This window comes from Choloepus didactylus, chromosome 7 (genome assembly GCF_015220235.1).
Source record: "Choloepus didactylus isolate mChoDid1 chromosome 7, mChoDid1.pri, whole genome shotgun sequence".
NCBI lineage: Eukaryota > Metazoa > Chordata > Mammalia > Pilosa > Megalonychidae > Choloepus > Choloepus didactylus.
In genome coordinates this window covers 42135266-42161062 of record NC_051313.1, presented here as the reverse complement: position 1 = coordinate 42161062, position 25797 = coordinate 42135266, and the positions used below count along the sequence as shown (strand labels likewise).

The 25797-nt window shown below is 46.0% G+C and overlaps 1 protein-coding gene across 1 annotated transcript in view; it reads left to right on the top strand.

Annotated features, from left to right (window-relative positions):
• The first annotated feature begins 2978 nt into the window (after nt 1-2978).
• The window catches only part of FOXO3 (forkhead box O3), a 112479-nt gene continuing 89660 nt past the window's right edge, over nt 2979-25797 (top strand). Inside the window, exons 1-2 of the mRNA XM_037842305.1 lie at nt 2979-3224; nt 4308-5041. Of these exons, the coding sequence (XP_037698233.1) occupies nt 4424-5041 (618 nt within the window). The 5' untranslated portion in view covers nt 2979-3224; nt 4308-4423. The remainder of the gene's footprint in view (nt 3225-4307; nt 5042-25797) is intronic.

Sequence of the window (25797 nt, the reverse complement as noted above, 5' to 3'; positions counted from 1 at the left end):
CAACGCATCTGAAACTTATCCAACACTAAACGTGTGACCACTTGTATTTGCCTGATACTGTTTTTATACTCTTGAAGTATTTTTTGTAACATCTTACCCTCCCAACTGAGACTGTAACCTCTTTGAGGATATGGCTCTATCATGTCCCTGCCCCCATTCCTCAGTGGGAGGGTGCTGAATTAATACATAAATGTACTCAATCTACCGAATCTAACTCTCCCATTTTTTGAATGTCCTTGGGGTATGTAAATAGACACCCAACATGTTTATAACGAAAATCTAATGGTCCGAGTGCCCAGACAGTGTAAACACATTCTTTCTACTTCTGCAGATCTGCGCCCTAACGCAAAGGACTGCTCAGCTTTATGGAAGAAAAAGCGTGGATTTCTTTTACAGTATGTTAAGTATTTTAAAAAAGCAACGGAAATTTCTTTGGATCTTGTGCGGTATCAGGATGCAAATCCCTGGGTGATCTAGCCTCCCGGTTCTTCTCGCAAACTAAATACCAGACTGGGTAATATGCTCTGAGCCCAGTGGACCCCCCCCAGAACATGGGCGTTCGAGGCGAGAGTTGAAGTCTCACATCACTCTCCACACTGTCAGGCTATAAAACAAATGCAGACGCGAGGGTTCGCAGCGGGGCAGGCCCTGGAAGAGTAGAGCCGCGCGCATCAGCGCCTTCCTCCCCAGACTTTCCTTTCCAAAGACAACTTCAAATAGCAGAAACGTATTGGTACGTGGGCAGAGCATCGCAGGCCCAGGAGACAGACACATGCGGAGAAGGTCGGCCCGAGCAAGGTAACGAGGGCGCAAACCACGCAGGATGCTGAGGGTGCACCTCGGGGGCTGCTTGTGTGTGCCAGCGAGTATGTGTGCCTGTGCGATCTGCTCCGGATCGGATGGCCACAGCGCCAGGCCTGGCGCGGCCTCTAGAGCAAGGAAAGGCAGGCGGCTTTGTTCCCGGAATATGAATGCAGGAGCCGAGCCCCGGCGCAAAGGCGGCAGCGTTCCGCGGCGGGAACACTCCGTCTCCAGTGCGGCTTAGACTGCGCGTGAAACTCCTCATCAGACTCCTCGGACAAGGCCACTGGCTACGCTTAGAAGAGCGCAGTGGAGATGGCCTCGCGGCCCGGGAAGCTGTGACCAGACGCAGAGCTAGTCCTGCCGCGTCCCCCAGCCAGTGCAGGCGGCCCCACGCGCCCGCCACTCTGCCGCGCCGTCAGCACAACATTCCATTTAAAAATAACACCCACGTGCGCTGGTAAACAAGCGCGCGCTGTCGCTGCCGCGCGCCCCCGGCGAGCCTGGGCGGCGCGCGCCCGCCCTCCTCCCGCACGTGTCGGCCGACTCCGCCCGCACCGCCCAGGCGCTACTCGGTCTCCTCCCTCTCCGCGGGCCGCGCCCCACCCCCGAGCTCGGAGTCCGGCCGCTTCTGGGCCCTAGCGCGCCCCCCACTTACTGGCGCGCAGCGCTCTGCAACTTTTTCTCCCGACTCCTCCTCTCCGCGCCGGGACCCGTCGCCCAGGTCTGCTCCCTCCCTTCCTCGTCCCCTCGCGTCCCCTCTTTTTAACCCTTCCACCGTCAGCATGCTTAGAATTTGCTTCTGGTTCTTCCTCTCTTTTCCTCCTTCCCCTCCTTCCTTCTTTAGAATTTTACTCGATTGCTTATTATTTGCTGGGGGGCGGAGAGGGGCGTCTGCGGCCTGGAGCTTGGTGGCTGTGGCCAGTCAGCGTGCGGCGTGGCTTGACGGGTAAGCGGCGTAGCGAATGGCGGCGCAGCGCCGAGCTCCGGGGTCACGCGCGTGTGGATACAATGACATCATCTGTTTGTACGCGTCGAACTAGCTTGGCGCAGGGGCGGGGCCGTGCGTCAGTTGAATGACGGGCCCTGCGCAAAGCCCGGAGCCATCCGGGTGGGCGGGCTCCTGCGTACGCTTGGCTGGACTTTTTTGTGTGTCGGGTTGTTGAGGAGCCCGCTCCTCGTCTCTAAAATATTTCCAGTGACTAAGAAGGATTTTATATGGGGGGTTGGGGGGGGTGGGATGGGGTGGGGATATACTTAAGAACCTAAGTGGATAGACTTTTCGTGTGCATGTTGCAAGTAGTGCATTCTTAGTGCACGAATGAACCATTTAGGCACGGATCATAGGATAAGGACTTGTGAAGGTCTTCTAAACCTAAAGAAATATATCTTTTTAAGAAGTAAAAAATGCACAGCAGTTGTTTCGCTGTCATTTAAAAATCAGACTCAAGTATTTCCCATTCACAGTTGTTCGGAATCTGCTCTTGCCTTTAAGGACGGGCAATAATAATTTGCTTTACTTCTGAGTTAATTATACTTCTGCCTCTCTTGCTGTGAAATCTACTGAAAGTTAAACATGATTGTCGTCTAGTGTCCAAGGTAAGAGACCCAGTGTAAACCTGTGCCTGATCAAATCGGCAGGTATCAGTTTATCGAAGACCTGTAGGCACTTACATCCTCGCTTGCCAGTATTTCCACGCCGAGGTAATCCTTGCCATCTGCGGTTAGCATCTTGTCTCGGGTGTTACCTGGTGTCCGGTTCTAACGGGAAACCGAACCTCAGGGCGGGCCCCGGACCCCGCGGGTGAACGCGCATGCCGGAGACCCTGGATACCTGGCGTTCTGCCCGGACCAAGTGAGGCCACGCGACAGCATCCGCGGAACGTTTGGGGCTCTGCGCTACCATCGCCCCCTCCTCACAAGGCGAGCGCCGCGCTTTATTGTCTTGGAGGCCCTGGGGAAGACTGCGGGAGCCCGCGGTACCCCCGCCCGCGGCGTGCGCCACAACACCCACGCCCGCGTCCCCACGGGGCCGGGAGGCGCGGACGCGCGCGCGAACGCACACACATACACGCCGGCGCGCGCGCATACACACATACACACACACGCACACCAGCACACCCGGGCTCGCCGCCCCAGCCCTCCCCCTGGGCGGGGACCCGCCCGCCGTCAGCCTAGGTTGAGGCTCCCTGCGTGTGTCTATAACTTTGTGCTGCTGCCGCGGCCGCCCTGCTCGTTGGAGAGGAGGAGGAGGAATGTGGAAGGAGGTGGCGCGCAGGCTGACAGGCGGCTCCTCCGGCGCGCTGCGGTGGCGGCCGGAGCGTCTCCCCTTCGCTGAGGCTGCGCGCCCGGTCCTCGCCGTGCCCTGGGCCCGCGCGGGATTGTGCGTCCTCCCACCTCGTCCCTGAAGGGAAGGAACCGAGGTAGGCGCCGGAGCTGTGCAGCAGGGCGGCCGCCTTCCCAGTGACTCCGGATCTGCTTCCGAGCTGGGCCAGGCGCTTCCCTTTTCCCTCTTCGTGATTCTGTGTGCGACCCCCCCCCCCCCACTAGTGTTTTTAGCGGACTTGAGTGAAGGGGGGGAACTGTCAAGATGGCAGCAGCGGGAGCAAGGAGGTGATGAACGGGCTGGTCCGGGTTTTCTCGCAGCCCGGGAGACTTGGCGCTTCCCGACCAGTTGGAGGATTTAGGGTCGGTTTTGGCCCCTCCCCCGTTCCTTGGAGGGACGAGGGCGGAGGGCACCATGTCCACGAGAAAATAAACCACACAAAACCCCGAAGTGGCGGTTTCTGCTCGGGTCGACCCGTTGTGAACACCGCTGAGCATTTTTCCCCTTTTCTTTCCGTCTTTTCTGTTTTCTGGAAGTGATGGGGGCTGGTCTGCGCTCGTACCCACGTTCGCCCTTCCGGCCCGCGGGCGAAGGGAGAACAGCCGCCCCGCCGTCCCCGGGCTCGGGACCCTCTGCTGGGTGGGGAGCGACAGGGGGGCCGCGGAAGCTGCAGGGCTGGGAAAGGGGAGGAGAGCCGAAACGCCAGAGTTTGGCGGCGGCGCCGCGGGAAGCATTTGAGCGGGCCGGAGCGAAACATAAACAAACGCACGCCCGCTCGGCTCCGGCTTGGGCTCTGGCTCCTTCAGCGGCCTGGCTACGCCAGCTCCCGCTGCTGCCCCTTATAAAGGCGCGGCCCGCGCCCCTCCCCCGCCCCTCCTCCCACCCCGCCCAGCCACCTAGCCCGGGAGAGACCTGCGGATCCGGTGGTGGCGGCGGCGGCCAGGAGAGGGGGCTGCCCCGGGCGCGGCCGTCGATTCGCTCTCGTCTCCCCAGCTGCCCGGCCAGGGGGCGGCGTCTGCTGCGCCAGGTTCACTGGACTCACGTCTCCAGGTCTGCCTGTTCCTGGGAGGCGGGCGCGGCGCGGTTCGGAGGCGGTGGCGGGCGAGCGAGGACTCGCGGAGCTCTGGGCTCTAGCCCGGGATAACCCACTCTCCTCCTCTGTTTTCTCGTGCTTCCCCAGGCGGCGGCGGCGGCGGGGCCCCGGAGCCTTCGCGGCGCCTGCGTCCCTCCCCCGCCGTACTCCGCCCGGGCGCGAGAGGAGAGTGCGAGAGCCCGAGCCGCGGGCGGGCGGCGAAGATGGCAGAGGTACCGGCCTCCCCGGCCCCGCTCTCTCCGCTCGAAGTGGAGCTGGATCCCGAATTCGAGCCTCAGAGCCGGCCGCGCTCCTGTACGTGGCCCCTGCAGAGGCCGGAGCTTCAGGCGAGCCCGGCCAAGCCCTCGGGGGAGGCGGCTGCCGACTCCATGATCCCCGAGGAGGAGGACGATGAAGACGACGAGGACGGTGGCGGCGGGGCCGGTTCGGCCATGGCGATCAGCGGCGACGGGAGCAGGATGCTGGTCTCCGGGCTGCTCCTTGAGGACTCGGCCCGGTTGTTGGCTCCGGGAGGGCAGGACCCCGTGGCCGGGCAAGTCCCCACGGCGGGTGCGCTGAGCGGGGGAACGCAGACGCCGCTGCAGCCTCAGCAGCCGCTGCCGCTGCCGCAGCCGGGGGCGCCTGGAGGCTCCGGGCAGCCGAGGAAATGCTCGTCGCGGCGGAACGCCTGGGGGAACCTGTCCTACGCGGACCTGATCACCCGCGCCATTGAGAGCTCCCCGGACAAACGGCTCACCCTGTCCCAGATTTACGAGTGGATGGTACGCTGCGTGCCCTACTTCAAGGATAAGGGCGACAGCAACAGCTCTGCCGGCTGGAAGGTGCGTACCCACCCGGGCGGGCGGCCGGACCCGCCGGCCCTCCTGCGCAGCGCGAGACGCGCCTCGGAGTAGTCGGAGCGCGCCTGCGGGCGCCAGGGAGAGGGGTTGGCAGCGGTAGCCTCCGCGGTGAGGCTGTGAGGGTTCTATGTGACGCCGGGAGGAGGGTACCCGGGGACGGCCGCGGAGGGAGGGAAGGAAGCCCCTGGGGGAAGCCTCGCGCTGGCCAGGTGAGGAGAAGGGGCCAGGGACGCGGCAAGGGAAGGACAGACGGACGGGAGTAAATTTGCTGGATCCCGGGACAGGACCGACAAGGTAAGTCCGAGACCAACTTTGGGAAGGAGTTAACTATAGAGGGGGTGCGGCGAGCGCTGCGTGTGGAGTGAAGGGGCGTGGGGAGTGTTTGGGCAACGTGCCTGGAGGAGGATTGGATGTGTGGCTTCCAGACTGTCTCAGGACCTTGGTGCGTCGTCACTGGCTAGATGAAATCCTCGGGACGAAGTTCCGGGTTTGTGGCTAATTCTCACAGGCACATCGATCCCATTAAAGACGCAATGGTGGCAAACCTTTTCCTAGCCGGCGCCGTTTCCTTACCTGTGTCTACACCCTTAATCCTCAGATTAAGGAAGCTTGCCCCTGAATAGCCTAAAATATTGTGAGGCCTGAAACCGGCCAGCCCTGCCACCGCAGCGCGGACTGGCGGCACCTGCGTCTGGTTCCAAGGCCTGGCATTCTGGCGCTGTTTGCGCAGGTGGGGGTGGGGTGGGGAGCAGGAGGCCAGGTGAGGAGGACGCGGGGCCTGCGTTTCATTTAGGAGGTTTGGAGGCAGAATCGGGCGGTAATGGCTTCTACCTATAAGTGAACCTGAGGGAGACTCTCTACTGTTCTTTCCAGCCTCTTGGGGGCACCGAACACGTGGTAGGGAGAGAGGTGTGGAAAGGCCTATGATGTAATGACTTCCTGCAGTTGGGTATCCAAAGAGATTAATTCCTCTGCCCCTGCTGGGATGTCTCTTTCTCCCAGCTAGGAATGGGTCAGTACTAGGTAAAAGAGTCCTGCACTGATGGAGGTGGACATCGCTTATCAGTTTCTTTTATTTGCAATTTAGCTTTTTTTTTTTTTTTTTTTTTTAAGAGAGGTAGTTGCTTCCTTCTTCTATCCTTTCATTGTCTTTGGGGAGTCTTCTTGGCCTCCAGTAGGTGTAGGAAATGAGAACAGTTTAAGCTTGGTGGAGATCTGAGCACTGGAGAGGAGCCTTCATATGAAAAGCCAAAGAATTCAGTGTACCAGATGTATTAATTTACTTTTGGAAAAACCTTGCAAACAGCGCTCTTGTCTTCTTAATGGCTAGAAGTGGAGAAGTCTTGTTCGGATACCTTAAAAACAACACATGTGCTTTAATCTTATTCCACAGGTCTGTTTCATTTCCTTTAACAAATGCTCTGACATATTATGAATTTTATATTTGATTTGACTTTGCTGCTTTTCGAAGGACTGCCACTTGTGTAATGCAGGGGCTGTTTACAGAAAGAGTGAGAGTTTGTTCCATTTCAAAGCAGTGCTAATGTTACACCTTTTAGAACTGGGTTTCCAAGTGGATGGCAGGGGTTAATTTCTACTTACAGTGTCAGGAAGGAGTGAGTTTACATGACCCCAGAAGATGGATTGGGAGTTAGGAATATTTTATAAATTTCTCACATAAGTTTAATCCTGTATGATTTGAATTTGGTACAGAGAATCTGTTATTTAACAAGTAGCTAACTTTTCACTTAAAAAGTTAACATAGGGTTTTCATCTTTCCTATGATTTTTAAGATTATAAAAGTAATTTAATTTCACAAATAACTTTTATTATGTTTATAGTTGAAAATAATGATAGTTTAATAACATTTGAGGTTTTAGAAGATTTATGTGAGAAAGTGGTATTACCAAAAGAAGCCATGAATTGAGACTTGGCTAGTTCTGTTTTTGTATAGCTTGCAGGACTTGCAATAGAGCTTTTGGGCCTAGTCATAAACTTTGTGGTTTTATGTCATAACCATTTTTTGTCTCATGGTTTCATTTTTCCTTCCATCTAATCTCTCTTTAACTAAAACCTTATGAAATATTGTAAATAAAAATTCTCAGGCCTAATATGTTCAATACAAGACATGCATTTTCTGATTTTTAAAAATTTTACACATGTTCTCTTTCTATCTGGTGACAGCCAAGCCTAGAACATTATAGAGATATAATTTGGTTAAAGGGTTTTTGTAAGATTACCTTCATCAAATATGCAGCCGTGCAGGAACTTCCAAATCTTTGATCATGGAGAAGGCCCTGTGAAACTGTGACTGGTTTCATACTCTGATTATGACTAATAGCCAACCTTTTTGTGTTTGTGGTTTAGTGGGGGTGGAAGAAGAGGGAAAGGGAGAGGTCAAGAGCTAATTGTGACCCATTTCCACGAGTCCAGGTTTCAGGAGTTGATTCCTACGGTGATTAGTCATTTTGGAAGCATGCATGTGCATTTAAACCACACTACTTTCATTCTGAGTTATGCATTAGGGTTTATAACTTCTAAAAATGTCTAGAATTCGGGTTAGCCTCTCCAGTCCTTTGTGCATGTAGGGCACAGAATGTAGGGACTAGGCCTTACTTCTTTGTGGCTCTTTGAACCATTGGATTTTGAGATCCTTTAACTAGAGTTATCACCCTAAGATCATAGGCTAAAAGAACTAAGAATCTTGAAGATCTTGAAGATCAGAATCTAGACCAGTGGTTCTCAACCATGGCTTCATGTTAGAATCATCTGGGGAGTGTGTATGTGTGTGTGTGTGTGTGTGTATAATTTAATATTCATTTAATTGGGCCAGTATGTAGTTTAGCATTGCTGTTCTTTCTTCCTTCCTTTCTTTTCTTTTCTCTCTCTCCTTTCCTTCCAGATGATTCTAATGTATATAGCCTCGATGTGGCTTGACAATCTAGTCTAATCTTCTTATTTTATAGGTGAACAGCTTCACACAGCTAGTGAGTACAGAGATAATTAGTACTCAGGGTTCTAGAGGTATTTGTTTGTCACATTGCTTCCCCCTTTAAATCGATCTTTTTTCCCAGGAATGGGTAATCATGAGTAGAAGTTGCTTTTCTGTAAAGCACATTTGCATCTCAGTCTAAAAACATCTTGGTTATTATTTCAGCCTTTTCATCCTTGGAAGGTGAGACGAGTACTGACGGAGGCCGAGCATATCATGTTTGCATAGCTGTCCAGTGCCTATGAGCACATGTACCTAGGAACCCTGAAGTGATAAAAGTGGTGAGGAAGATGGCATTTTCATAAAGAGGAAGCCCTCTGTTAACTTACATTTTTCAGATGCGTACTGGGCTCTGAGGGTGATGACTGTCTCATAGGTTTTTTTACCTCAGGCATGTGAGTAGAAATGAATAATCAGATGTGGTTAAGACGGGGAAAGGTCCCATTTCTTTTAGTCAGGTTAAGCTTCCTTGCACTACACCTTTTACCTTTTAGTCGTTGTTGCCTCTGGGAGACCTCCGTTTACAGAGGAGCACCTTGAATCTCTGGGTCTCCAGGGTTTACCTCGGTATGGCCTGTTTTCCACTTACTCCCCAAAACCTTCAAACCTGCATTTTCCACGGGTCACATTAGGCAGCCATGACTTTCAGTGGTGGTTTCCACAATTTCACAAATGTAGGATACTGCATGAAGACTTCTACTTCCTCCACTTCTGTAGAGGAGGGGATCCTCTGAGAGACTGTCTTCCTTCATGTAGAAAGTGTACTTTTGTAGCTTCTTTCCAAGGTAAGAAGAGATGAGGGCTGACCTGCCACATAGTGCTTAGTTATGTCTTCCCAGTTCCAGTGCTTTAGATTAAAGCATCCAGTTCCTTTTCAAAATACGGTATTAAGAAAATGTTATTTTGACAGCAGCCTTACTCTTTATTTAAAAATGTTTTGAAATTTCAAAAATATCAAAGTCGTAATAACTCCCTGCTAGCTTGTACTTATGACCTCAGTCACCTTTTGAGTAATTCTTAACTAAGGACCTTTTTTGAAGACTCTGCCTTCTGCTTGGCCCCTGTTGCCAAAATGTTGTTTTGTAATTTCCTTTGGCAGTGCTGTCTTCGTCAGTGATTCTCAACGAATATACTTCCTCTTCCTATGGCAGCAGTACACTAGGGGGGCTGTTTTTCCTCTTTTTCAAAGCTGTATTATCGACCAATGGAATGGAGAAATTGTCCCCTTTTATTTAGACTTTGATCTCTGAGCCCCATGTAGCTGAGAGGTTCTTTAAAAATGAAGCTGTTTTGGTATGTTTATCTCCTTCATAGAAAATGAAATGAAAGTACAGCAGGTTTATTTTTAGGAGATTTTAGGAGGGTTCTATTTTAAGAAAACGGCACCATAGAAGAACATCTTGTAGTTGAACTTTTAATACCATGCTTGTGATTCTTACTTAAACCTGCATGTGTTTTTATTTGGAAAATTAATGAAGAGGCCTTGTGCCACTGCAAATTCATTTACTTGATCTGGAAAAAGTTTAGCAGACATTATCCATCCAAAGATCTTGATGACAGTGCAAAGATAAGCCCGTCCAGGCCAGTGCCTTCTGGTTGGGAACCCTATATACCGTTGCCAATGCTTCAGATTACAGACTCCCAGGGCTGAGAGAGAATATGGAATTTGTTTTGGTTTTATACACATGCATCTTGCCTGTAGGGAATAGACTTGATCCTATTCTTCACTCCTCATTTCTCACCTCAACTTGAACTGCCTCCCTAATCCAGGGTGTATGAAGAGCCACTCTGGGATTTTGCTCCTGTAGAAGGAGCTGGGGAACATGTATATGAAGGAGGGTTAGTATCAGGGGGAGTTACAGCTCATGTATGGTAAGTGAGTAAAAGATTGGGAAGAGAAAATCCTTTTTACCATTTGTATCACATGCTGTTTCATTCATTCACATATTTATTGAAGGCACACTGTGTGCTGGGCATTCTGCTGGGCCCTAGGGATGCAGTAGTAGCACACAGCAGATAAGTTTCCAGTTCTGAGGAGTTTACATTCTGATGGGGAGAGACAGAAAATGAACGTGCAGATCTGTGCTTTGTGAACTTGTCTTTGTTGTCTGTTCTCTTTGCCTTTACATCTGTACTTCTGCTTTCCTCAATGCTTCAGCTCTCTGTGGAGAAGTTACTGGCAATTGGCTAGATTAGCGTTGAACTCTGACTTGGAGCTGGGCTTCAGCTCTCTACAGATCATTTTGAGCGTGCTTTGGAGATGCAAGATCACTGTCACCTGGCTCCTGTAGTTTGGGTCTGTTGGGGAGACGTTTAGGCTTTCCCAAGACTGTCTGGCTTAGACTCGATGGAGCACACCTGTGACGCTGGACTGCTGGGACATTATCTTCTGGGGCCTGGTGTGGACTGGCCTCCCTGTGGAGTGGGGTGGAGCCTTTTACAGCCGACTCATCTGCAGTGCTTCTTGCCTAAAATTCAGAACTAAGAGGACTTCAAGATCCTCTGTCTACTTGATTTCATAAGTGAGGAGACAGGCCAGGGGCCTGTGAGTGACTGGCTCAGGGTCACACAACTAGCAGAGGTGTAGAGTTTTAAGAGTGTGTCTGCATGAACCCAGGGCACCCCTGTTCTGCAGTGTCTGCTGCTGACCATTGTGGTTTCACAACTGTTTGCCTCCATTTCTGTAAACTCGGACTTCATTCGCCTTCCTCTGCCCCACCCCCTAAGCTGATTCTTGGCACTGGAGTAGCTCAATTTCTCTTTTAGCATTCTCCATCCGTGCTCTCAGCTCACCTTGCTGACAGCGCCTTCTCTCTGAACCCTACGCTGCTCTTCCCACTCCATGACTCCTGCCCGTTTCTTTTGCAATTTCCCATGATTCTTGTATATTCCCAAGTGCAGAGTAAGAGCCTTGAAATCTCTTCTAGACAAACGAGCACATTTGATACTTGCAGCTGCTTTTTGGATGTGGTGACTTTGGCGTGTGAGGATGGCCTTGTTCTGGGACTCAACACTGAAAGGGGATGATGTGACTCAGGAATGAGACCATGACATGTCTTCTGGATACTTGCAGCTATGAAGGAGGCATACATTCTAGGCCCTCCCTAGCATTGATGTTAGTATGATGTAGTGCAAATGTGAAATGATGCTCTGCAGTCACTGGGATTTCCTGCAGTGTTTTCCTAGTGTAGACATTCCTAAAAACTTTATACGTGCCTGTCATTACCCACCACAGAAACTGAGGGAAGCCTGGTCTTGGAAATGACCTTTCCTTACTTAATAGGAAGGTCACATCAAGCTTGCCCTGTATAGGTGCACCCCTCTTTCAGCAGCCCTGACATGCACATTATGAACTCGGTAGAAAGATTCACCTTAGAATTGTTGGGCCTCAAGTTTATGTACCCATTTCTTACAGGAGCAAAGCTGTTGTGTAAAAGTAAAATAAGTTTTCTGTCATGTTCTACATTTTGGGCCATAAGTCACAGATGTGTTTTTACATCCATGAATTGGAAAATAGCAGTCCCATATAAAGGAAGAAGAGATGGCAAGTTGTCTTTGAGACAGACCATTTCAGGGCCGGGCTGCATGTCTGCAGCGCTTCTGAGTTAGAGGTTTCTGAGTAGGCGCTAGACTAGTGGTTATGCTAGAAGACCTCGGTTCTGATAACGTCGCTGCCCAGACAGGCCTCATCTTTAACCATTTTATTCTTAACCAAACAACTTCATTTCTCGGTATCTCATTTTTCCCAATGGGAAAAAGAAGGGATGTTGTGATGTATTGCTCCTTCCTGGTAAAATACAAATGGATGCTTGGAGTATGTTTCAGGCCGGCCTTTTCCAGGGTGTGTGTGTTCCGCTTTTCACTCAGGCTTTTTTGAGGTTTTAATCTTGAGACTTTTTCCCTGTAAGACATCAGTTATTTATTATGGGATAACAATAAGATAGTGAAACCAACTGACTTTGCCGATAGGCTGTGGGCCGGTGGTAGGAGGTGAATGTGAAGAAGCTTGGTTATCATCTGGGGGCCCACTGTGCCAGGGTGTCCAGATGCACCCTCGTCCTGCAGTGGGGCAGTGAGCCCAGGGCAGGGAAGGCGTAGGGGGCAAGACCCAGGCGGGTACTGATATTCCCCTCCCTCCCCCAAACAAATAACAAAATGTGTCAGCTTCCCTCTGGAGAGAAGCTAGATAAATCCAACAGAGATGCCTTTGGCGACTTTCAGTGTTTTGGAATTTCTTGTTTATTTCTCAAAGACCTTTGTGGGAGAATAGACATCATATATATATTTTTTTGTTAGATGTCAGTGAAATTAATAACTTAGCTCCTGAAGCCATTGAGAATTTATTTTAGATTCAGAGCCAGCAGAGGGAGTACACAGGTCTTTAAGCTAATCTCAAGTATTTTCTTTCCCACACAGCTAAAATAATACTTTGATTAAAAATAAAGAGCTCTGATATATAGTGCTTTCATGTAGGCTTATGTCTCATTAGAAAAGGATAATTTGGGGGTTAAAAACCTAAGGTGACTTTTTTAAAGGACACCTTGGCCTTCTAGGGCCCGTGGCCTACTTCCCATCCCCAGACAGTTAAATGAGAGCACTTTTAACTGAGCAGCATCCTCCCCTGACTTTCATCTTTTTGCCACTCTTCTCCTGATGATACATGTGAATCTTCATCTGTACCTAACACAGAACTTTTATAGAATATGTCAAGTTTTGGAATCAGTGGAGTGTTCCGTGTTTTAGTGATAGTTTAATTGGGACTTTTGCTATTTTCCAAGGCTTCGCAATTTCCCATGGGTGAGAGAAAGACAAGTACGTTATTTCCAATTCAAATTTAGTAGTCATGGACCCACTGAACATTAAAACTTTGAAATTTTTTGTAGTACCAGAATGCTCTAATTTGTCTTCTCCCTCCACTTTGCTCCCATATTTTGGTGGTGGTGGTTTATTTTTATAAGGGAGCTTAGGGGTGGGAGAGAGGGATAGGCAGGGTTGCAGGTAGATGAAAAGAATAAAGCAGCTTTCCTTAAAATTCAATTAAACTGTTAATTATCCTTCATAGGCCACTTTTGGTCTGTGAGGGCAGAAAGGGTCATGAATTCACTTGAATTCTTAGGTAGAACTGCTAGCACTTATGCTTTATACCACGCTTGTCCCTCTCTCCCATTTCTAATAGGGTGTCTCCTGGGCTTTGTCCCTCTCCTCCCTGCCTTACTGAATGTCTTCTTGGCTTGCTTCGTGAGGCTGGTGGTATGGCTGTGCTTGCCCAATGTCTGGCCGAGGGCTTTGGTCTACAACAGTAAATCTTTGGGGGAGAGAGGAGCTGGAGAGTCTCAGAGCAAGAAGAGTGATGAAGGAAGAATTCCCCCTTCCCTGCCAGAGCTTGAGAAGATGGAGCCACATCAGGTCTGTGTCATCAGTGATGGTAGTTTCTCCAACCCAGCATCTGTCTGGAGCCCCGGTGCTTGGTTCCTTTAAAGTCGCACCCACCTGGGACGTCAGCCTTACGTCCCCCCTCTTTCAAAATGATATTTTGGGGGAGGGGAGCCAGAGTTATATTAGAAACTCAGCTTGCTTGTTAACAATAAAAAGAGGACATTCTCGGACTGAGTTATAATATTAATAATAATAGCCACAATTTATTAAGCACTTACTATGTACCAAGAGCACAGCCAGGTTTTTATATCTCTGACTTGTTTGGGATTCTCTCACTCTGGAGCTTTAGCCTTTTCTTTTATGCCCTACTGCCTCCTGGAGTGGGGATGGGGGGCTTTGGGTTGGGGGTACAACAATGAAAAATTAAGCAGCTGCCATTTTAAAGTTTCTACCATACCATGTGCTGCATTCTTCACATATGTCAACCACTGATCTTCACATTTAGCCTTCAGAAGTGTTGTCTTGAATGCTTGTCTTCAGAGCCGTGGCTGGCTGGTAACTGTTGCTGGGGGATTGGGCTTGAACCCATGATTTAGGCTCCTTCCCTTGATTGCTGCCTGTGCTAATACCTTTTAAGAATTGAGACAGATCCTGGACTTTTTAGTGGTGTTGCAGAGGGAATGACTTGAGAATTCTGTGAGAAGCGTGTTGGTTTGGGGGATTCTTCTTTCTGTTTGGTCATGGCCTTGTGTGACTGCAGTTCACTGTGGGTCAAATACAGTGTACTATTTACGGAGAGATAATAGAGTAGTACATGGTGTGTAGAAATCTTTTGGGTTGGGCTATTGTCTCTGAGAGAACAGGATATCTGTCTTGGGCTTCAGGTTAGGCAGGTGAATTGAGACAGAGACACCAAGAAAAATGGATTTCAGGAAAAAAAAATTACAAGAAGTTCCTCGTAGAAGTTTGGCTACCAAATCAGATCTCATAATTAAAGGTATTAAAAATGTTTTGCGATGTAGTTACCTCTTTGCAATGAAGTTACTAACGGGTTTACAGGCAGGCTGCCAAGACAGAAACAGAAAATGTTGTGTAATGCAAGTTGCTGGCGGGGTTAGTGTTTATCTGTACTGAAGAGCCTGCTGCTTTGTCTTCAAGGTGAAAATATGTATGAGGGGGCCCTAAAATGGTGGTTTTAATAGGCTACAAGACTGCCATTCCCCATGTGCCCTAAGATAAAAATGTGTCTAGCAGAAATACTAACCATCCCGGTGTTGTTCTGTGTGCACTGGAAAAAATTCAGAGCTCTAAGTTTCATAGTAAAGCTGGGTAAGTTGCGTCTGGACGGTGTCCAGAGGACGTACTGAAACACAGTGATAAATGTGGAGCTGGCAGAAAGGTTCTGCCTGATAACCGAACATAGCCGGGGGCGGGGAGAGGGTGTTGCTGGAGGCAGCTGCCAGCGAAGGTGGACTTTTAAAGGTACAAACCTGGAGTTTTAGGAGGGCATAAAATTATGTCCAATAGAGCTTGTTTGATGTCACCTTGAAAACTGGTACTACATTAACAAGATCAAATGGATAGTTAAGTCATTTTAATTCAGATAATTCAAATCTCAAAACTGCCTTTTTCCTGAAATGTCCAAATAATTGATTTTAAAAGCCTTGGTTTTATCTTTCATATTAAGCTTGGGCTGAGTAATATTTAAAGTCCGCTGCTCACTCTCTTTCCTTTCTCTTTTTAAAAAATTTTTATTTACTCAGTTTAAAAAAAGATAAATTGATGTAGTTTAATTTTTTTTTCTAGTTCTGTATGTAATGGTTTTAGAAAGTAAAATGATTTCTCTAGATCTCTGCATTAGAACTTGTCATGTTGGTAAATTACTAAAAAAAAAAAAAAAGAATTCTACCTAATTTAAAACTCACTTCTGTAGGTATGGAGAGAGTTATTACTTAACATTCTTTTCCAAATCTAGTGCTTGTTAATCTTACCCTTCATACATTTGCATCTGGGTCTAAGTCTGAGTTTGAGAACTTTTTTTTTTTCCTTTTGGCAATAGAATGTTCATTTGGTAGGATGAGAAGGGACATACCTTTATGCACTACTTATTTTTCAGTATGGTAGTCATCCCACTAACAGCACTAATTGACCATATGTACCTATCATGCAAATAAACAGTGGCCCATAGCCTGATAAAATTTTAACCAAAATAAATTTTTTAAGTAAAAATTGAAATTCTGAACCTAAACAGTTTTCTGAATTTCTTTAAAAGAGTAATGGTCAGTTAGATCAGGTGCAGTGTTTGTGTAACTCAGAGAAGCCTGGAATGGACTTCTGAAAATGTTTTGGACCTGATATTTTAAAGTTATCTTCGAGCTGATTCTGGTGTGAGTGTGCTTGCTTTGACACATTTGGGCTCGCAAGCTTCTGATAGATAACTTCCTAGGTGAGCTAGTATACCCTTTCTTGAAATTAGTGGCCTAGATCAGGCCTTCTGTTGCCAGCTGTGTCCAATAAAGATCGTTTACAGCCTCCATTTGAATAGATGCAAGTCCTCTGTTGAAATGAATTATCTAAATCAGCACTAAAATTTAGATTCCTCCCTTTCCAAGAAAGATACCTGTTTCCAAGTGAAAGGCTAGGTGATTTGGGTCATATTTTAGGCTTTATCACATTCAGCCTTTATGTCAATTGCTAAGGTGAAATTTGGCACTTGACTGTAAGCATCACTTAGTAGGTGTTGTTTTGGAGAAAAGGAGGGGTTTATTCTGATAGTCTCACAACATCAGGGAATGTTTTGAGTTAATTTGTGGGCATCCAGGACTGAATAAGTAAAATACCATGTGTTAAATTAGGAAAGCTGACTTGTGGTGCTAGTGAAAACTTCTCTGTCTTCTAAAATGGGTTTAAAATAACTATTGAACAAATTAATTTTTTATCAAAAATTACAAATTTCTCATTTTTAAGATGCAGTTTTATTCACATCTTAATTTTCCAATCAAATTTAAACTGGTGAATATTTTAACTTTTAATGCAGTGGGAATACATCTGGATTTTCATCTCTAGATTTTTATTCCCACTAATGTGAGCAGAGATTGTGGTATGAGCTGGGCACGGGAACTGGGTATCTGTATTTTTAAAGCTCCCCAGGTGGTTATAATGTACAGCCAGAATTGAGAACCACTGTCTTAGAGAAATGAGATTTTTGGCTGTGAAAGTTATCAGCCATTTTAGTTTTGACTTTTAGATCTATTTCTACCTTCTCCATTAGAAGCTTTACAAGATGGAGTTTGTTTCACTTCTTAGGGGCGCCTTATAAAAGGATTGCTGTGGAGTTGGAATCCAAGACAGTTGACTTCTAAGGCAAGGGCATCATTACTTAAACTATGTTTAACTGAACTCCTCTACTTTCTTTTGTGTAAATGTATGTGGTTTCTTTAAAGTTTCCCAACTCCCGCTTATTTTTTTAGTCTCTTCTGGACCCTAGTTAACTTGTTTTGCAGTTTTCAAGAATTCATAAGAGATGGTGCTGTTTCAAGTAATTGCGTAAGACTTGAAAACTGAGACATATAAACTTACCCTTCTTTTGTGCAACCTAATTTAATATTAGAGGATTTCACCATATTCTGACACGTTAAACTAGTGGATTTCAAAGTGTGGTCTCCAGAGCATCACCTGGAACTCGTTGGGAATGCACATTCTTGGGGTCCACCCCAAACATTCTAAATCAGAAACACTGAACCCAGAAATCTGTATTTTACCGGGCCCTCCAGGCAATTCTGCTGCAAGCTGAAGCTTGAGAGCCACTGCTTTAAGACATTTGCTGAGTCTGTGGAATTCCTCTGGTGACAGATTAGGAGTCAAAAATCAAAATTCTCATGCCGTCTTGGCATCAGAATCCTGACAAGAGGGGAAACAAGTAACAGGCATCTTGTGGTGGTATCTGTTGAAATGTAACAAAGACTGGGCCCTCTGTTCTAGTCTTCCCACAGATTCCTGTGGATCCGTAGCTTTCAGTACAGAGCAAGGGTATCAACTTCCTTGGATAACAACAACGGAGCCACCACTCAGGTGAACAGAGGAAACCAGGTGCACATCCTAGTGTGTATATTGTGCCCCAAGGACTTAGGTTGAGGTTGGATTCTTGTTGCTTTGTGACCTTTTCTCCCGTACTTATTTTTGTTTGTTTGTTTGTCTGTCTGTCTTCTGGGGATATTCCTGGTTTTAAGACCATCAGACAGGGGAGAAGAGTAGTCACACTGACTCATCCCCCAGACGGACATGTGGGAGAAAGATAAGATTAAAATGTGCTGGGTGTAATCAGTGTGTAAGAGGGTTAGTTAAGTGAAGGGGAAAGTACAGCTTTCATGATGAAGTCAGAGGCAAGGTAGTGGTGGGGAGATGGCAACCTGTCTTGGCTCAGAGTCCCAAAAGGCTCCTCGCCTGCCCACCACAAGGCCAAGGCAGGTAAAGATCAAAACAAGTTCTTGCTGCTCGTCAGTATCATTGGATTCTGTAGCCCATTAAAGCAAGGCCTTATGATCGGCCATATCAAACATAGCTGATGGCTTTAGGAATATAAATAGTGCTAAGGACAGTGGGTTGGCCAGGACTGGAAGTTCATGGCAGAACCTCCTAGCAGCTGCTTCAGAATGTTGCCCAAGATTCATAAATACTCTTATATCTGACATAAGAAAAAAAAACAGCACTAGTTTGGATTACAAATTCTATCTGCTCTTAGTAGTATACGTCTTCCTACATGAAGCTGTGTCTGAGATGACATGGCTTGGGTGCTTTGCTTCAGTGGGCAGCAATCTGGGGTTTTTTCTTAAGGAATGGGTAGGGCAAGCAAGTCTCTCTCCCCAGATTCATCAAGATTCTTGGGGAGGGTCAAGAACCTAGATTCAGGTGTTGGAACAACATCAGAAGGCCCATGCAATGGTGAGGAAAGCTGCACTGAGAGACTTATGTCTGGGGCTGGAGTTTGGAGGAGAGTCCTAAATGTTGTGCGTTTTGACACCGTAAGGAGCATTCAAAATTGGACTCCAGGAGAGTACTAGAGTCCAAGGATCAGAAGCCAGTCAGACTCAGCTGGCAGGAACGTGGAGTGCTTGGGACAAAGGGACGTGTTCCAAGGCTGCCATTGCTCACAGATGAAATATGTAAACATATGTCAGTTGCACTTCCATTTTGATTTTCCAGGTGATGAGCCTGTGTTTGCAGGTTTGGAGAGCATCTTGAAAGGATCTGGCATCAAAGATGCATTTACAGAGGAATAAAGTGCCTTCAAAACCAAACAGGCTCATAAGAAAAAGTCTTTCCAGCAGCACTATAGAAGGCTTGGCTCCCAGCTCAGAAGGTCCCTGGGTCCTTGGCTCCTGCAGCCCAGATCTGAAGATGGTAACAAGTGACGTGATCTGCTCAACCCCACAATGAATAGCCCCTTTAAGAGGCTGTAGAGGAGTTCTTTGGTTTTGAAAAGAAGGTTCTTGTGCTCAAAACTTCCACATGCTGCTGCATCAGAGAAAGTTGTAATTGAAGTTGGAAAACTTTTATCAAAAACAAAACAAAACAAAAACAAAAATCTCAAATCTGCATTGGTGACAGTAAGTGTATATGTATGTAGCCACAGCCTTAGGTTTACCCAGAATTTTCCTGGCTGTAACTAAAAGCTGCTGGTAATTGAACATTTATTATGTGCCAGACACTGCTAAGAAAACAGAGGTACAGAATGGTTAAGTGGCTTGACCAAGGCAGTACAGTTGGTGTTAGAGAGGTGGGATACCTCTATTTTGACTCAGAAAACTCCAAAATCAAGAATTTATCCAAGCTTTAAGGATTTTTGACTTTGTAATACTCCTTGAGACCTCACTGAGCTGTTTTTTCCTATCTTATTTCTCATTTTGGTTTAAAAGAAGAGAAAGGACAGGAGTTTGCATCATCTTCTGTTAGAATTGAGGCAGACCTGCTCCACCTGGCTCGTCACCATTTCAGAGACCATGTAAAGAACAGACTTGAATGTTAGGTTGTAGATGGGCTTTTAAGTTGAACACTAAAGGCTTTTACCACTTGTAATCCCTGTGAAGTGTAATTGCTCTTTCAGATGGTACTCTTCAAGCTGCCTGTTTTCTCCAGGCAGATGTAAGTGATATTCCAAGAAGGGCAGCCCAGATCGTATTTTACAGAATTTAGAAATGAGGCACAAAGATGCTATCACTCTGAACTGCCTCTAAACTTCCCTGTAATCACTGCTTTCTCTTTTTTGTCCTCTCCTGTGGCAGTGGAAGAGGCCTAGTTGTATACCACTACTTGTTGAACAGCCACATCATACTTAGCCTGACTTTGGAAGCTGACAGGTCAATTGGGTCTAGTTTTCATTCTTTCCCTTGGATCTGCTTCACGCTTTAAGGCCTAGGACATTGCTTGTGATTGTTTAAGAAGGTGACTGCAGTGAGCAGATGTTGAGTGAGGGAAGCAGGAGGAGAAGGTGGCCAAGTTGAGGAAGACAGGCACTTGCTTGGTTGTTGGATGGTCTCTAGTAGCATAGGAGAGAGCCCAACAAAAATACCTTGGCACAAGTTGGAGGGTGTAGGTGTCTGATTGTGATGGTATATTAGGGGCAATGGCTGGGTTTAAGCAAGTTACACCATTATGTAATTTCTTCAGTGAGCATTATCAAACAACACACATGGACTCCCAGTTAAATAGTATCATTAATTATTACACTTTGCAATTAAAAAGCTAAGAGGCCCTTCCTCATTTAAGATGGTGGAATGAGATGCTTCAGGGCTCCTCAAAAGCTTTGAAACACCAGCAAGAACTGGCATAGACATCTTTATCAAAACTCCACAAGACAGTTAAAGGACTGTGGGAACAGGGTGAGCCTGAAACAAGAAAAAGGTCACTTAAAACAGTAGGATGTCCTGGCTTCCTGGCTGGCCTCCCCACCCCCACCCCACCTGTCACCAGCTCTGCGAGACCTGGCCCACGCTCCCAGGGTAGATCCCTGGTTCTGGTTCCAGAAGGAGCAGAGTAACCCTCCTGCACATACTGGGAGCATGTATGTCATGTATGTCTGGCAGCTTGGTCTGGGGATGGCTTGAGGGACTCGTGTTCTGGATCTTGCCCAGTGTGTAGAAAGCAGCTTATGGAAATCTACAGAATGCTATGGGAGAGCAGTCAAGTTGTGCTGCCTGGGGCAAGGGATTGCCTTCCTGGGGCAAAAAGCGTGGAGAGGCTCCTACACCTTGGCCTGGAGCTCTTCTCTAAACTCATTGTATGGATAAGCTCTGAAGGAGAGCACTTTCACAGGTATATCTACAAAGAGTGGGAAAGGTGTTTTCCTCTTTTTTTTTTTTTTCCCCCTGTTGTTGTTGTTAGCTCCTGGCAATGAAAGAAAGCTCTATCATAATAATAGCTGGATACAGACTTGAGGAAAAGAGGCTTCAGAGAATAACTTCCAGTGATAACACATTAAAATATCAAAATGTCCAGATTTCAACAAAAGGTCACAAAACATACAAAGAAACAGGAAGTGAGGGCCTAGGTAAAGGAAAAGATGAAAGCATTAGAAACTATCAACAAAGGGGACGAGGCCTGGGACATACCACACAAATTTTTTTTTAAATGGTCCTAAATATGCCTAAAGAGCAAAAGGAAAACATGGACAAAGAACTAAAGGAAATCAGAAAAATGGTAGATGAATGCAAAGAGAATATCAATAGTGAGATGGAAGCTATGAAAAGAAATAAAACAGAATTGAAGACCACAGTAAAAGATATTTAAAATTCCATAGAGAGGTTCAGTAGCAGATTGGAGACAGCAGAAGAAAGATTCAGAGAACTTGAGGATAAGACAATTGAAATCATTCAGTCTGAGGAGCAAAAAGAAGAATGAAGAAAAGTGAACAGGGCCTGAGGCACCTGTAGGACACCATCAAGGGTACCAGTTGATGCACTGCGGAAGTCCCGGTGGGAGAAGAGAGGAAGGGGCAGAGAAAATAGAGAAATAATGGTTGAAAACTTCTTAAATTTAATGAAAGATATGAATATACACAAGATGCTCAACAAAATGCCAAACAGGATAAACTCAAATAGACTCACACTATTGCATATTATAATCAAACTGTCAAATGTCAACGATAATAAAAGAGAGGATTCTGAAAGCCACAGGAGAGAAGCAACAGGTCACATACAAGGGAGCCTCAGTAAGAGTAAGTGCCAATTTCTCAGCAGAAACCATGGAGACAAGAAGACAGTGGGATGACATACTAAAAGTGCTGAAAGCAAAAAATGGCCAGCTAAGAATTCTGTATTTGGCAGAACGGTCTTTCAGAAATGAGGAAGAAATTAAGATACTTTCAGGTAACACGAGGTGATGGGGAGAGTTCGCCACCACTAGAGCAGCCCTAGGAGAGATGCTAAAGGTTGTTCTGCAGATTGAAAGGAAAGGATGTTAGACAATAGATGAAAACCACATGAAGAAATGAAGCTGTCCCATGAGGGTAGTGACATGGGTAAGCATAAATGCCAGTACTCTTGTATTTCTGGTTTTGTAACTCCACTTTTCACTTCCTGCACAATCTAAAAGACAAATGCATAAAATGTAATGAGAAATCAGTGGTTTTGGATTCATGATGTATAAACATGTAATTTGTAACAAGAATTACATAAAGGTGGGGAGAAGGAAAGGTACAGTAACATAGTTTACATAAGCTATTGAAGTTAGTATCAAAGCAAATGAGATTGTGATAGGTTTAGGATGTTAAATTTAATCCCCGAGGTCATTGCAAAGAAAATGTTAGAGAATGTGGAAGCTCATAGAGGCAGAAGTTAGAGTACAGTTTGCCGGGTGAGGGGGTGGGGGCAAGCAGGGGAAATGGGGAGTTAATGCATATAATGGTTGTAGGGTTTCTCTTTGCAGAGGTGGGAAAATTTTAGTAATGGAAGGTGGTAAGGATACTGCAATATTATGAATGTTCTTAATCCCATTGAATGGTATGCTTGGGAGTGGTAGAGATGAGAAAGTGTTTGTTGGATATATGTTCCCACAATTGGGTTTAAAAAAAAAAAAAAGGGAAAGAGCAACTAAAGAGAACAGTGACAATTACATGCAATATGTCATCCTGGATGGTATCTAGCACAGGAGGAAAAAGGCTCAAAGGGGCACATGAAAGAATTGGAATATAGACTATAAGCTTTATATCAATGTTAAATTTCTTGAACTTGATAATGGCTCTTAAGGTGGTTACATAAGTGAATATCCTTGTACTTAGGAAATGTATGTGGCAGTATTAAGTGTTCAGGGAGGATGATGTGTACAATCTACATTCAAGTGTTTAGAAAATGGATTCATAGATGGATAGATAGAATGATACAGCAAATGTGGCAAAATGTTAGAATTGGTGGGTCTGGTGGGGTAGGGCTGTACTGGAATTCTCTGTATGGGGTTTGTATTATTTTTGTAACTGTCCTGTAACTCTGAAAGTATTTTAAAATAAAAAGTTAAGAAATGCAGACAGAATTTGCTTTTAATATCAGTCATGGAACCATTGAGGCTCCTTAGGATGAACCATTGCAGTTCTCCCTATACTGGAATTAAAAAAAGGATGACAGCAATGTTGTTTGGTGGTCCTTTGTTTTGGTAGTACCTCTCCTGGAGTTCAGAATTAGGAATCGTTTCTTTTTTTGTCAAAACAAGAGAGGCATCCTGTCTGTCAGTTGAATCTCCCAAAGTCCCCAGTGTTTGAGGGGTGAAGGAATGAGAGGAAAGAAATAGGAAACTTTATGTTCCATCTTTCCCCCATTATCACTCTTTGGTGAAAAACGACCTGTGGCTTGCTGCCAGGCCTTTGTGAAAAGAAGTTGGTTGTCTGGTATTTCTCATCTGCATGAAAAATAAGAAATGTCTCCATTTTTCCTGAGATTAATGATAAAGATAAAACTTTTGCAGTACTTCAAAATATAGGCTACACACTCTCTAAGAAAAAGCCCTAAAACAATGTAGGCTATTTTAGGAATAGTATACTAAAAGAGTTTTACCCTTCATATAGGGACAAAATATTTTTCTTGCACTCCCAAGCCCCTCAAGAAAAGGAGAAACTGACCTTTCTTTATTTGCTTGGCATAGGCCATTTGTTTATAAGCCATTTAAGCAAGCGCCTACCAGCTACTTTTAGATTAAATATAGCAGTCATCTTAAACATCTTATTTTCTGGATGTGGGAAGCAGGCCAGCAAGATTGCGATTTGTCTCTGGAACACATGATGCGTGGAAGTGAAGGAGAAAGCTAGGTAGCCCATACGTTAAATATCGTTTGGTAGACTTGGATATCTTTTACTGGGAATTAAACCCAAGAAAGCAGCTTTCTATAACCATTAACATCTGATTGATAATGCTGAACAATTCTTTAGACATTGGAGACGTTTGACAGCCTTTGGAAGGAGCAATTTCTTTGGCTTTGGCATTAAGAGTGAAAGTGCCACCTCTAGACACTTAACTTGATTTCATCCTCCACACTGATTATCCAAAGGTTTGTGGCAAATGGGATTTCTAATGCTGTATTGAATTAACTTCCCAGTGCTTTAAAGATGAAATTAAAAAAAAAATACAGCAAATTATTTGAATATAACTCCTGTGGATGGTTTTCTTGGTCACAGATGACTGGAAGTTCTGGTCCTTCAGCAGGGGCAGTGGTGCTGGCTTCTGTAGCTTGGGTCAGGGCCCAAGCCTGACCCCAGGGGAAGGTATGCATGTCGGGGGCTCATGTGACTTGGTCATTTGGGGACAGGGCATGGGGATGTGCTGCCTGGGCCACTGCCATGATTATACATCCATTTACTTTTGTTCAGCAAACGTAGTAAAGCTTAGAATACCAAGATGGACTGAGAAGTAGCATTGCTTTTGATGAGTTCACGGTGTAGTGAGTTACAGGGACATGCAAACAGAAAACTCTACTATTTCTTGGGAGACTGCCCTACAGAAGGCTGCTGTGGCCTTGCTGAGCTGCAAAGCCTGGCATGCATCTCTGCCCACCATTCATCATTTTCATCCTCTGACAGTGAAATTTCTGACAATACAGGGTGTTGTTGGAGTTCATTTTTTGTTGATAAAAGTATTACAATAATCAAAGAATTCCACGCAGAACTTTTGCAACCCTTAAGGAAAAGTGATAAAACACAGAGCCCTCTTGATAGATTTCAGAGTAGAGGAAGGTGGGAGTTGTCCTTCCTTTCCCTTTGGCGTTGCTATTTGTTTGTGTAACTGTGACAGAATACTGAGTCTGCTTTTTGTAAAAGAGATAACTTGGCTCATCCCTAACACACAGAGTGTTGGACGATATAATGAGTGGAAAGCACATAATAATATGTGGCACTTATATAGTATTTTGATGATTTCACCTAGAATCTTGCCATCTGGAAACTTGCATTTTCTAGGAAGTAGAGCCAACTTTGGATGATACTGATTCCAACGTGTATTTAAATGGTTTAGATTTTCATTTGGCTAAAACCTAGGATGTTGTAGACTAATAGAATAATGATGATAATGATAGCTTTTCCGAAGGAGTCTTGAATAGCCTCAGAAGCACTCTAATGGGAAGTGAAAGACAGGAATCTTATTCCATTTCATAGTGATGAAAGTGAAGCTTGGTAGCCTGCATAGGATCATAAAACTGGTCCCTTCTGAAATGAGAAGTGGAATTCACGATCTATGGCTTTGTTTCTTGCTTTGCCACTAAGCACTGCTGTCTCCATAGTCTCCAAGCCGTGAAGAGTCCCAGCTACTGGGGAGCAGAGGTTTCCTACCTGGAGTTTAAATTCTGCTGGAAGAGCCTAAATCCAAGCCTGATAGATCTCAAAGTTGGTTGGAACTCACAGACTCCTTGTCCTGGGGACCAGCTGTTCACTGTTGAGTTCGGAATCCAGTGGGCAGCATGTCCATCCCTCCTTCACTCTCCAAGAGGGCCTTCTGCCACCTCCCTCAGCACTGCCGCAGCATGTGGCTGTGTTCTTCCCTTCCAAGACAGCTGGGAGCCTTTGCAAGATGTGTCCATTGCTTTCCTCCAGTTTAAGTTCCACTTCCCACTTTCTCAGCAGGCTCCCTGCTTCATCGTTGCCTCTAAACACTGACATAGATGACATTCTCATATTTGAAATTTGCTCATTGAAGAGAATGAGCCAGTCTGTTTATTTGCACACTCTTTCCTCAGTGGTGTATTTATGTCCATTATCTAGCCATGTAAATCCTTTTTTGATGTACAGGCAGTTTCATTGGGGGTTTATGGGGTCAGACCTAGAGAGTAACTGGGACTTGTAGACTCAGCAGGATGGGTCCAGTTCTTTGGGATGGTTACCTTTACCAAAAAGAAGTTG